This window comes from Erpetoichthys calabaricus, chromosome 13 (genome assembly GCF_900747795.2).
Source record: "Erpetoichthys calabaricus chromosome 13, fErpCal1.3, whole genome shotgun sequence".
Taxonomy (NCBI): domain Eukaryota; kingdom Metazoa; phylum Chordata; class Cladistia; order Polypteriformes; family Polypteridae; genus Erpetoichthys; species Erpetoichthys calabaricus.
Genome location: NC_041406.2, coordinates 47,481,468 through 47,494,762, shown reverse-complemented (window position 1 = coordinate 47,494,762; position 13,295 = coordinate 47,481,468). Strand labels below are relative to the sequence as shown.

The 13,295-nt window shown below is 41.6% G+C and overlaps 1 protein-coding gene across 2 annotated transcripts in view; it reads right to left on the bottom strand.

Moving 5' to 3' along the window:
• The window catches only part of LOC114664190 (raftlin-like), a 252,705-nt gene that overhangs the window by 202,279 nt on the left and 37,131 nt on the right, over positions 1-13,295 (bottom strand). For both annotated transcript variants that reach the window (XM_028818201.2, XM_028818202.2), the window contains exon 2: positions 8,707-8,869. In XM_028818201.2, coding sequence (XP_028674034.1) covers positions 8,707-8,851 — 145 coding nt within the window. In that variant the 5' untranslated portion in view covers positions 8,852-8,869. The remainder of the gene's footprint in view (positions 1-8,706; positions 8,870-13,295) is intronic.

Here is a 13,295-nt window from a genome sequence, read left to right as displayed (position 1 = left end):
AAGGGAATGAAAGTGCGGCTGAGGAAAGAAAACCTGGACTCTAGCAATGATCTATAGAGAGAGAGAGAGAGAAGGAGCATGCGCTGATACAGCCAGTATGTTGCTGCACCCACCACCCAAAACACCACCTTAGGATCCCAGATTAGGACCTGAGTGCGGCCATGAAAAGTGTGACACCTCAGCACCACACTAGTTCAGATGGAATGGAAGAGTGAGAGTTTTTTTATGGTGGCTGGAGTGCCAATTCTGACACCAACCCCCAGTTGTTTCCCTGTAGGTTGGAGGGCCTACATGTAGGGCTGGATGGAGATTAATGTCATACCCAGGATGGAGGTTCCCTGTAGGTTAAGGGCCTTGCTCAAGGACCCAATGGAGTAGAGTCACTTCTGGCGTTTACGAGATCTGAACCAGCAACCTTCCGATTGCCAGTGCAGATCCCTAGCCTCAGAGCCACCACTCAACTCGATGATAAGTTCTAAAAAAAAAAAAAAGAAAAGAAATGATCTATAAATTATAAAAAATGGCCTACCTGGTGCAAAAATGTAATTTTAAAAAATCAGAATTGCCATTTGCAGTAAATACTGAGAAATGTTTGCAGGAGCTAAGTTCGAGTGGACGGAGTTGAGATGATTGTGATTGGGAGTGGAAACCCTAAAGAGATTCCTCACACAAAGAGAGACAGAGAAGCAGCACAACTACCTGAAAGAGAGCAAGCGATACTGAAAGGAGAGATGTCTGATTGTTAATCAATGGCTCTTTGTCAGAACTTGGAGGTACACACACAGCAGAGGTGTTTTTCCATTTATTCATTCCTTTTACCACTTAATTTGTTAAGTTTGGACCGAACACAAAGAACTACATTAGGACACAATTTGAAAATTAATTTGTTACTACCCCACCAAGCAACACAAACATCATTTATCATGTTCAACAAGCGAGGAATTACAGAAATGAGAACATTTCAGATGCATTGTTCCTGAAGACTGAGCTAATAGTCTTTAGCGTGTTCACTGTAATATTAAATGATCCTTACATGAAAAGAAAAACAAATTGGAGCACAACATACAAGTGGAATACCACAATATTTAAAAAAAACATTTAAAGCTTGTCACTAGAGCAGGAAAAATGTAGTGCTGGTCCTGAATTCCAGGAAGCGGATAGAATATCTAAAAAGTACGTGTAACACAGATTTAAAGGTGATTAGCATATCAACCTTTCAATGACCAAGTCTACCCTCATTTATGTGAAAGCAGCTGCCTTCATACCAGCCATTGTAGGTCTGGTCAGTCGATGCTGGACATAGCCACAGCATTCTACCCATACACTGACAAAGTTAAAATCAAAATCTAATATTTTTTTATCCATGCTGCTTAGAATGAACTCCTCTTGTCTGAAATGAAAGAAGTACAAAGTTCATATGATCTGGGAGAGTAGGTGAACTGTTCACTCTTGGCCCTGTCATCATACTGTCCACAAGAAAACCCTGAATAGTCTCAAACCAAAGTACTTTCAAAATGGGACAGTGGCAGCAAGCTAGCAGTGGGGCTTTTGAAAGGGTCACGTCAACATTTTAACCATCAATGGCTGTGAATGTGATACCTGAAAAATGTGTAAGCCACAGATTAAAAAAAGTCTGGGAGGAGAAAAAAAACACTTGAATTTTTAGAAACTGGTTAAGATAAGGGATAAATCAATTCAGAAATAAATTGAATATAAAATATCCACATGAAGAGTAAATCCAAACCTTAGATGATTCCTAAAATCACCTGCAGTAAAGTGCTGCACGTAATTGGTCTAATTTCTCTTAATAAATATACAACTCATAAATTTTATCTGTGATCACCATTATTGCCAAAATAGCAATGGGCTCCATAATTTTCAGTCCAATCAACCCACTAAATAGATAAAAAGTATTCTGAATTCTGCTGTTCTTGTCATTTTATCAGAGATATTACAATAAATAAATAAAAAGATGGGGATGAGTATAACATAGAGGGATACACATTTTTTAGGAAGAATAGACGGAACAGAAAAGGAGGTGGTGTTGCTGTTTATGTTAAACAGAATTTAAACGTAAGTCCTCTTCAATTGGCCGTTGAGCTCCATCTTAGTGAGGACATCTGGCTTCATCTGGAAAACATTAGGGATGGAGGCCTTATTTTAGGCGTGTGTTATAGTAATACAGTAATTTCAATAATTGTATCAATAGCAGTACATCTCTGTCGTGGTCGTACAGAGGTAGCTCTGCTGATTTGTAACAAGGAGGCTAGTTGTCATGTCCTGCATGGAGTTTGCATGTCCTCCCTTGTTTTCATGCGGTTTTCCTCTCGGTGTTCTGGTTTACTCCTACAGTCCAAAGACTTGCAGGTTATGGTGATTGGTGTTGACAAATTGTCCCGTTTGGCCTGTTTTTGCGCGTGTGTGCTCTCCTTGTGATTGAACGGCTCCCTGTCCAGAGATTGTTCCTGATATTTGCCTGATGCTTGCAGGGATGGGCTCTAGCTTATAAAATTAATGAATGTCTGTAATTGAGAAGCAGAATCCATCAGTAACTCAGTATTCCTCCTCAAGCAGATGTAAAAGTCTGGAATAATCTTTGTGATACAGTGTGCCTGTGTTATTATCACTTAATTCCTGTCAACATATAATGCTCCATATTGCACACGAACATACTTTATTGCTAACATTAAATGTATACAAATTGATAACAATTCTGTTCGCTGGATCAATAAACTCTTGTCAGATTACAAAAAAAAAGAACATGATGCCTCCAAAATCACAACAAGTACCAAAATCCTGTAAGCATGTGTTCCCTCTCCTTGCTCTTTACTTGATATACTGATGATTTGACAAGCCATCGGGCAAACAGCAGACTAATCAGATTTGCTGATACGCCTCCCCTCTGACAATGACAGTTCTGACAACATCTCCAGAGCAGGAATAAGGGAGCTTTCCAGATGGTGCCCAGAAAATTCATTAGTACTGAATGCAAAGGCCATTAAGGCTATTGACATCACGAGGAAAAAAAAATACAACTCTTAGTTTGTTCTTAATAACAGCAACACCATAGACAGAGTAAGCAACCCAAATATTTTGTCAAAGTCATTGGTAATAAATGATGAAGAATCTTCGGGACTGATCCAAATTAAACACAAACGAAACAAAATGTGTCGTCTTTTACTGAGTTTAAAGAGTGTTAAATACATGTAATGTTTTAGGCAGAGCATCCTGCTTATCCACATTCCAGGTTTGGAGAGAATCCTTTCTAATTCAAGGAACTCTTGTTAACTTTGATGCAACAGACTTCCATAAATTCTTACTTAGAAACACTAATATGATGAATGAATGATGTGAATATGATGTGTCATTTGTACAGCCTTAAATGATGAATACCAGCTACGTTTTCTGTCGAAGACAGGTAATTGAATAAATGCACAATATCGGATATCACTGACCGTACGTGTACCCCCAGTGTTCGTCCTGCTCTTTTCCTTTCGTATCCTCATGTGTCTTGCCTGGCACTTCCTGCTTTCTCAGGCTCTGTCATTTGGAGGCACCTTTCTCGTCTTCTATCTGCTTTTTGACTGCCACCAATCGTAGACATGAAAACATCATTCATATTCTTGCAAGTATTTCTCGTCTTTGAAGGTTGTGCCTCGTTAATATTTAGGAACATAACACCACTCGCTCTGTTGTCACCGTAAAGCCCCATTTTAACTCCTTTTTCGGAAAATTAAAAAAAAAAGGCACAAACCAGGTGTGAACTTTGAACCCCTAACATATTGTGTCATCATCCCTGCCACTTAGCCACCAAAGCCAAACTGACCAATCAGATTGCTCAGAGGGGCTGGACACACACCCACCCACACCCACACACCTGCGCACACACACACGGTACTATTTTATTATATAGTAGATAAATGTATAAGTCTGTTTCTTGAAATGTTTCGTGCAGTGTGCAATAAACACATCAATTAGACTAAAAATTAATCAAGTTTGAGCTATCCGTTTAAGAAATAAAACTAGATTTAACAGATTTCATAAAAATCCATTTTTATTTTATTTTAGTCCTTCACTGAAGGCTTAGAATGTCATAGTGTTTCTCAGTGTTTAAGGATCTTCAGCACGTGAAACATTAATTTGGTGCTGGTTTAGCAATTTGCCCGTGTTTTACTCTTTGAAAATGATTTTCATTCCTTGTTTCCGCTATTTTGTTTTACGCTGCCCTGATGATATTATGCTATGACTTCACATCACATTTTTGTATCTGGAGATGTTTCCTCGTTGCAACATCTTGCAGCGTATTTCAGGTGAACCTAAATAAGAGCCGTGGTTCTTACCACATGATGCTTGTTTATAATTTGCACAACAATAAAAGAAAGATTCTTGTGAATGAAACTTTCCCAAGCCTGCTAAGCCTGTGTCAAACTGCGATTTTCAGTCGTCATTTATGTAATGTTAATCAGTCGGATGGAGTCGTCAGTGCGCTCCCATGTAATGTGTCATACCCACCCAACGACTGATATCGACTAGACTGCGACCAGCTATGACAACGTCAAAGAGGTTTAATTTTCTCAGAGGGGCTGGCTGTGGAGGAGCCTCTCACAGGAGAGCTGATAACCAATGAATGCTCATCCGGAACTTCAATGCATATAATGATGAGATAATGAATGAGGAACACGTGTATTTTGAACCTCACAAACAGAAGACAGGATAATTTTTCTGATGTCTTGTCTTTAATACGGGAAAAGGATGAAAAGGGCTGAGACTGTGGCTCAACTAGCCGGAGCCATTAACCTTTCACACCGCAGTGGTACAGTGCCGGCTGAATCAGGCAGCACGGAGGCTTTAGACCTCACAAACAGAAGCGAGGCTCGTCTGTCTGATGTCTCGAGATTTAAGTTCCATGACAAAATGGAAAAATAAAACAAGGGCAAAGAGTGCTGCTTTCCCTTCATCCAGCGCTGGCTCCATTAGGCAACACGCTGTTTTGAGAGCAGCAGGAACATTCAGAGACGTGATCTGCAATGAGTGCCTGCTCTTTACATATGCAGTATTTACTGTTTGGCAGTTTGACACAAGATAATATAGAAGGCCGCACCATATTGTCATCTTTAATGCTAACTTCAAAGTCATTTTTTCCTCAGGACTAAATGGTTGACTCTTAAGAAGAGATAAAACTGAGGTCACATCCTATGAAGACAGTCAGTCTAAATTCAGGTGAGGAGATAGCTGCCAAAAAGTGCAGCCAGACAACTGAAGACAGACAGTTTAGCATTTGTAAGTAAGAAGGAAGAAGCGAGCGCCTACTCTTGTCAGCGGGAAGACCCAGTGGGACAGCCAAGGGATATTTGATAATATTGTTTAGAAATGTGCTGCTCGCTGCATGAGTAGCGTGAATGACATGTGAGTAAAAATAAATCTCTTTCCAATTTTTACACCTACTGTGTTTGGTGATGCTGAAAGACACCAAAGATTCAACTGTGTTTACTTCATACCAACACCGGGTGGTCCAATGCAGAAATGTCACCTTAAAACTTCTTATCTCGTTCTCAACTATAAATGTGCAAGAAAACCTTTTCATTAGTGCAACCTCAGCACTTCAGCTTAACTAAATCAGCATGTTTATAAAGTCGCCCATGTTGTTTAGAGCTGGATGCTTTTCTTTTTCTTCAGTATAGTGTGGCCACTGATCCTTGAGACAGTAAATGTCAAGTGCAGTATTGTAACGTGGAACTTGTTTATTTTTTTTTTATTGTTGTACATGATCAAAATGTCTGCGTAGCAGGAGTATGCTGCATTTTTTTCCTAAACACTTCCTAAGCATTACCATTGAGTTACTGTATTCCTGGGAAATGTAATGTGGTGTATATTTAACATGAAAGTTACTGTCTCGCAGATTACAAGGCTAAAGGTAAATGTGGTTTACACACAGCGATGCGTTAATCAGCATTTGCCAATCATCTCAACTCCGTCATTATCTGCAGGTGGTACCGGCACTCACCACTTTACAGTTTAGATGACTTAAATAGGGTACTGAGATGCTAACTCTTTACATTGCCAGCAAATTCTTTTCCATAATTGCAATTTTTAATTAAACAAAATACTCATTTCTAGCACCTGGCATCTTGATGTGACGGCTTAAAGTGAGACGATAAGCAGCACATTCACTACAGTGGATCCAGGACTAAGGCCTATGAACAATCATCACATTACGTCTTGCTCATTTACTGTACGTGTAAGTCATTGGTATAAACCCAGGGTGCCAAGCTGATAAGCTGTGACCAGGAACAGAACAGGACGGAAAGAGGAGGGCTGGTACATCTTGAGAGATACGACGATTTCCTCTAAAATTGCACTGCTTAGTCATCGTTTGACAGGTACAGATATGAGATTTATACAATAAATTCATACCTAGAATGGCAGCCTTACATTATTATACAGCACTGAATAGATCAGGGGCAGTGTGATGGCAGTGGGATTCGTGTTACTGTTTCCCAGCTCCGGCAGGCTACGGTCAAATCTTGAGCCAGTCGCTGACATTCGCCATTATCTGTGTCAGTTTCCACCCGCATGGCTAGAAATGTGCATGTTAGGTTATTTAAAATCTGAGTACGTGTGGGTAGGTGGGGGTCCCTTCATGGCTGATTCCTGCTTTGTGCCCGCTAACCCTGATAGATATTTACTCATCTTCTAGCACACTTATCCAGTAAGACAGGTAAAAATACGTCAAAAGAAAGCAGTCCTTTTGTAATGCCCCCCCCCCCCCCCCCCCCCCCCCAACCAACAGGACCACTGCCAGAACTAGAATGGGTGGGCATTGGGCAGGAAGCAGGGCAGGGGCTTGGGTGCCCTCCACAAGTGAGTGAAGAGAAGTCTACATGAGTTAAACCAGCAATGTTGGCATGGCTTTTTAATTAGCCTGTGCCCTTCTGCCATGGCCGATGTCAAGCACTCTCTCTGCTTCCCTCATTTCTGTTCTCGTTTCTTTTTATTCCAGTAACACCAACTCCATTTTCTTTTATGCATTTCTTAGACATTTCTGCTAGCTTAAATTTCTGATTGAATTAAATGAAACAATGCACTGGTATCATTTTTTTTTTTCATTCATCATGATGGAAAAAAACTGAAATTTTATATTAACTACACAAATATATACTTACTGTATATACCATAAATTGCATATAACTTTCAATATTTCTAAAAAAAAATGAAAAAAATATTTTCCTTCTTATAAGTACACTCTTTGGGGGGGGCACATGACAGAACTGCCCCCTAAGACTCCACCTGCTTTATAGTCGGCCAAATTGGTTTTATTACGTTAGGTTTTGTCATGTTATACTGACTAGTTTCCTTAATCATACAGGCACAGGGTGGCGCAGTGGTAGTGCCAGGTCCTCCCGGTGCGGAGTTTGCATCTTCTCCCTGTGTCTGTGTGAGTTTCCTCCCACTGTCCATAGACATACAGGTCAGGTGAATTGGCAATGCTATATTTGGTGTGTGTGTGTGTTTGCCCTGTGAAGGACTGGCACCCTGGCCAAGGTTTGATCCTACTTTGCACCCGGTGCCAGCTGGGATGGGTTCCATACCCCCTGTGACCCTAGTTCTGGATTAATTGGCTAAGAAATTGACATGAAGGCACACACACTGTAAACATCAGCTCAAAGTTAATTATCCTCTGACGGATTTTCAATCAGCATGCCCTGTAATCTGTGGACTTCCTCAGCTATTGGCTTTGAATGAAGTATTGCCATTTGAGTTCTTATTGTCCTTCTCATTATTTATACATCAACCCATCTATAAATAAGGATGGCAAGTACACACTGATGTACACCTCACCCTACAGGCACTACATACACATGGCACAAACGCAAACACTTCCCTCGCCACACAAACAGACCCGCCGCAGCACGGCCACCCTGACGTTTACGTGGACACGTGCCCATCGGTCAGATGCCCAAATCAGGAGCTCAGAAAGAAATCAGCAAAAACTCTCTACTCTTCATCAGTGCTGAAAGATGAAAATAATAATAATAATAATAATAAAAATAAACACCCAAGAGGTTTGCTTTTGATTATTTCACGGTAAATTTACTTCCCAATTTAATTAGCCTTGGTCCGTGGTCAGGCTTCATTGAGGTTTCACACCCGCATCTTAAAGCTTAGCGGCGGCCACCAAGTTCTTTCACCTTTCCAAACGGCAGAAAGTGCACTGCGCCAACTTAGGTGTATTCATCTTTGAAGCCTCATATTATGAACGTTAAGGCAATAAAGCTGTGCCAAAGGGTGTACTGGGAATGCCACGGATTATATTGCTTTAGATATGAAGGCAGCTGTCAGTGCATGTCCAGATATTTACTGTAAATTTCTTTAAATCAGAAATGCGATGTTTACCCCAAACAATCTGAGATAGACTTGAAGTACTGTGAACAGGACCATTTTCAAAGAACTCTTTTGTTGGAATGGTGCAGCAAACATCTGCTGGTACTGCTGGGGGGCTCTGAGTAACAGCTGTTGCAGCTCAATGTGGACTTTCTGTAGGCAGCACAGGTCATCGTGACAGGTAGAGCAGCAGCAGGATTATTCACAGAGAAATAGCTGACAACCTTAAGCTGGCCACTGTGGGTTTGCTACATCTACACATTACAAATTAAACTGGACATTTTTTTGCAGCATGCAGCATTAGACATAAGAATTTGAACTTACCATTCTTGCCAACTGTAAAGTCAAAGAAGCAGTAAGAATATGAAGTCCCCACGCTGGTCTCTACCTGTGGCCTTTTAAGTGTCGAATAGATTTTGCCAGGGCTATTCTCATCTTGTTTTTCCAGTTTAGGCAAACCACAGCCCATTTCAGCAGTTTGTAGCCACTATCAAGAAGACAAAACGGAAAGAAGAGATAATAAGACACCCAACGACTGCCGCTGTACTCCACACATCTCAGGAAAAGAAAGGCATTGCCACTGCCGCACGTTCTGTGTGATGAGAAACACCCAGGCGCACATGCACTCTCCGGCGCACACACACACACACACACACACTCGCTCACTCACTCACTCACGCACGCACGCCTCCTCCTTCAGGGAGCATCATGAAACCCAATAAAGCATAATTTGATAAACGGCTCAGGAAACTAAATGAGTAATATTTTTCACAGATGTCTCAGTCCATTTCTGCAAGGTTGAAATTTCAAGAGACAAGCGTGGAATCAGTGCAGCAAAGCTATTTTTACTTTGCAAACGCGCAATCCCCTTTGACAGCACAAAAATCACAGGTCTACTCATACTTCAATGGATAATATAATATAATACTGCTCTGATTTAGGAGGAGTGAAGACAGCTGTGCCAGGCACGGAAGGATAACCTTAATGCCAAATATTAACCCACATGACACTTTACAAGAGGAGAACAGTAGATATAAGCATTCATATGAGAAATAAAAAATATAAACTCCGAGATAAATATTTCATAAACCAGTAAAGGAGTGCTGCTTTAGACTGAACATACAGCAAGCATGTTTTGTGTAGCATGAAAAATCAGAATATTTAAGATATATATTTAACATCTGTTTCTCACAGTCCAGACAATTTAATTTGCATAAAAATGAGGTTTCACATTTTTTTATTTTGCCATTTAGGTTCTTGTTTACAGAACACTTGGGGTACTTGGTGCCAGCCTTTGCAGGAGTGTTTGCCAGAACTAGGAGATGGCCCAGCTACTATCTAGGTGGCGTTTGCATGTGTTCCCTGTGTCAGTGTGGGGGCTTCAGTTTCCGTCTGTAGTCCTATGAGTGTAAAGAGAGGCTGTTTGTGTCGTCTGCTGCAGCTTTGGCCCCCGCTGTACTCCTGACCACATCCTGCAACGCTGAGTTTGATTCAGTATATTCAGTAGATGGTGAGATTGAACAACAGTTTTTTATTTATGATTGGCATTTCATTTTTAGGTACATTCATGTTTAATATGGAGTGCACCTATTGCAATAGCCATGCCAGTCTTTGGCTCCCAGTAGGCTGATTTTGTTGAAACTTGCCACACTTATTCTTCAAGGAAATTCAATGATTCCATTTTTGTTGTGCTGCACATACCTATCTATTATATAAAAAAATCTTGGGTTGAGACGTGATCATCTCAAAGAGACACTTTGACGTCACGCGAGACTAGACATTACGACCTTAGGAAGCAAGACCCGTGAGATGGTGACTTTTGCACGTCACGCCCTACTTACAAACAATTTAAAACAAGTTCACGGACATCTAACCTTGCAGTTGTTGGAAGGCTTTTTGCAGACACACTTCATGTGCTCCAATCCATCCATCCATTATCCAATCCGCTATATCCCAACACAGGGTCACGGGGTTCTGCTGGAGCCAATCCCAGCCAACACAGGGTGCAAGGCAGGAACAAATCTCTGGGCAGGGTGCCAGCCCACTGCAGGGCACACACACACCCATACACCAAGCACACACGAGGGACAATTTAGGATTGCCAATGCACCTAACCTGCATGTCTTTGGACTGTGGGAGGAAACTGGAGCACTCGGAGGAAACCCACACAGACACGGGGAAAACATGCAAACTCCACGCAGGGAGGACCTGGGAAGTGAACCCAGGTCTCTTTACTGCGAGGCAGCAGCGCTACCACTGCACCACCGTGGCGCCCTCATGTGCTCCCAGTTCTTAAAAATGTTAGATGGCATGTGTACAACTAAGTGAAGAAGAAAGAACAGCGCCTCGAAAAGAGGCACGAAAGCGTTGGAGAGAAAAGAAGGCAAAAAAGGATGCACAAGAGAACAATAATAATCTATGTGCAAATTCAGAAAATAAGGAAAGTAATAATCAGCCCGGACGTCCCACGAGAGACACTTTAACGTCCCGCAAGACAAAGCAGTGAGACAAAAAGAGAGCTGCCGTACAGGCTTTTAAATAATCGACGCACAGGGCGACAAGCAGAACACACAGCTCAGCAACAGCAGCAGAAAGACAGAAGCTGATCCGTTTGCATCTCCTTAGCGTGCATTCAGCCAAAATCCCCCCCCCCCCCCCCCCCCCACCCCTTCACAAAGTGAGCGGCAGAGACGTGAAGTGTCAGGAACTTAGCGTGCCCTGGGGGGGTTGGGTGGTGGACTTGGGGGAGGGGGTAAGCGAGTGAAGCAAGGACAGCTGCTGTACAGGCTTTGAAATGATCGACGCGCAGTGCAAGAAGCAAAACACGCAACACAGCAAGAGGGGCCGTAAGCAAGCAGGTGATCTGTTCGCATCTCCAAAGCGTGCGTTCAGCTACCCCCTTCACAACGCGAGCGGCAGAGATGTGAAGCGAAGCGAACAGGGGGAAAAGCCCCCTAGTTTTTAAATTATGAAAATCTACTGTTGGAAAGCATTGGTGGATTTTGTTAAAACGAAAAATATTCTGTACAACTTCAACAATGAATTTGTTTACTGTTTCAATTTTACCTTGAGAGCCGTTACTTCATCTTGAATAGTTTTGTATTTTTTGTCTTTTACTTGTTCGGCAGCTGTTTCTAATGGTGAAATAGTAAATCATCTGCTGTCGTGCATGCTGAAGCAAGTACAACTCACTGCAGGACACAGGATGGGGCGGGGCCAGATGTGGGCGGGGTTGTATTGCCACATAAAATAGGTGCGACATTAAATGTTTATTTCAATTTGCTAATAATGATCTTCTTTATTTATTCAATATGATGGTAATTATATCGCTCATTTCAAGTATTCCTTGCCGATCCTTACTGTACTGGGGATATCGTACTGTACTGCAGGGGTAGGCCTCATTATATGCTAACTGCATGGTTTCTGCCTTCTCCCCATCCTGCGCTTGTCGCTGTGTCTGCATGGATTCTTGCATGAACCTCAGTCACAGCAGCTCACTTCTCCTGCTCCTTGAAATCGAAGTGGTTAAGTGAGGTGATGTTCATCTACAATAAAGGTAACTTACGTTATGAGGAAATATGAGAAAATGGCTTGGTGACACTTTATGCTACAGAGACTAAACATGTAATCAGTACTTCTGTTACACTAATAACAAAATCACGGCTGCATTCTCTAAAGATTATAATGATTCAATATTTCTATCCCAGCAATAGATTGGCGTTCTGTCCAGTGCTTGTTCCTGCCTTGCACCCTATGCTAGTTGGAGTAGACTCCCACATCCCATGCGCGACCCTATTCAGGTCTATGCAGGTTAGAAAATGACAGGACATGACAATATTTCTCTGACACTATAACGTATTGGTAAATCCCCACCATGGTCAGCTATCTAACATATTCGGATGCAACCAACAATTTTAGCTTGAGACATCAGCACAGATTTGGGTACTTTTTTGAAAATAATATATGTTTAAGAAATCTGAACTGCAGTTAGACGCAGACCCTCCACATTTAACAAATGGCCATAGCACATGCATCTTTTCATCCCTCGAGTTGGAATCTGCTGTCTATGAAACCAATTTCAGCCACATAGTGCGGTAAACGAAATTGTGACGGCAAAGTCTTTAAAGAAGTGACTAGAGAATTTCACAATGCTCCAACTTTTATACCAACTAATCAAGTCTCCTGAATGTTACGCCATGAAAACATTTTCTTACTTGTGTTAAATGCTTTTGTAACACTAGCATGGAGGATTGGCCCATAGACCACAATGAAGAGACATTTACTGACTGTCATGGCATGTTATAATAACATTCTGTAGGGAAGATTTTGATAAGGATTAGGGAATTTACACTCACCTGAATGTCTATAAAAAGAACAACTTTCTCAAAGCTGCTAAATCCCATTCATGGTTTCAGGGGGCTGGAGCAGCAGGATGAGCAAGGCAGGAGCCAACTCTGGACGTGGCACCAGGCCATCACAGATACCCATGAAGGACCAGTTTGGAATTGCCAGACAAACTGGCTCACCAATGGAGTGTGCAAGGAAAATCCAAAGGGATGCATACAAACTCCACATCGACCAAGATCAGGCGCAGGATTTAATCCATGAGGCAGTAGTGCTAACCAGAGCACCACCATGCCAGATATCCAAAAACTGTTAGGTCAAAATGTATTCTTGACTAGCTGCTCTCTGCAGTCATGTCTTTGTTGAAGAACTGTTTTTAAAATTATTGGGCATCATCCTTACTCTTCATTCATTCATTCATTCATTCATTCATTCATTCATTCATTCATTCATTCATTATCAAACCAACTCATAACTGTAAATCAGCAAATGTATTGTATTGCATTGCATGGTATCCCATCCAGGGTGGATGTCTGCCGTGCGCCCATTTTTTTAATAGAATGGTTACC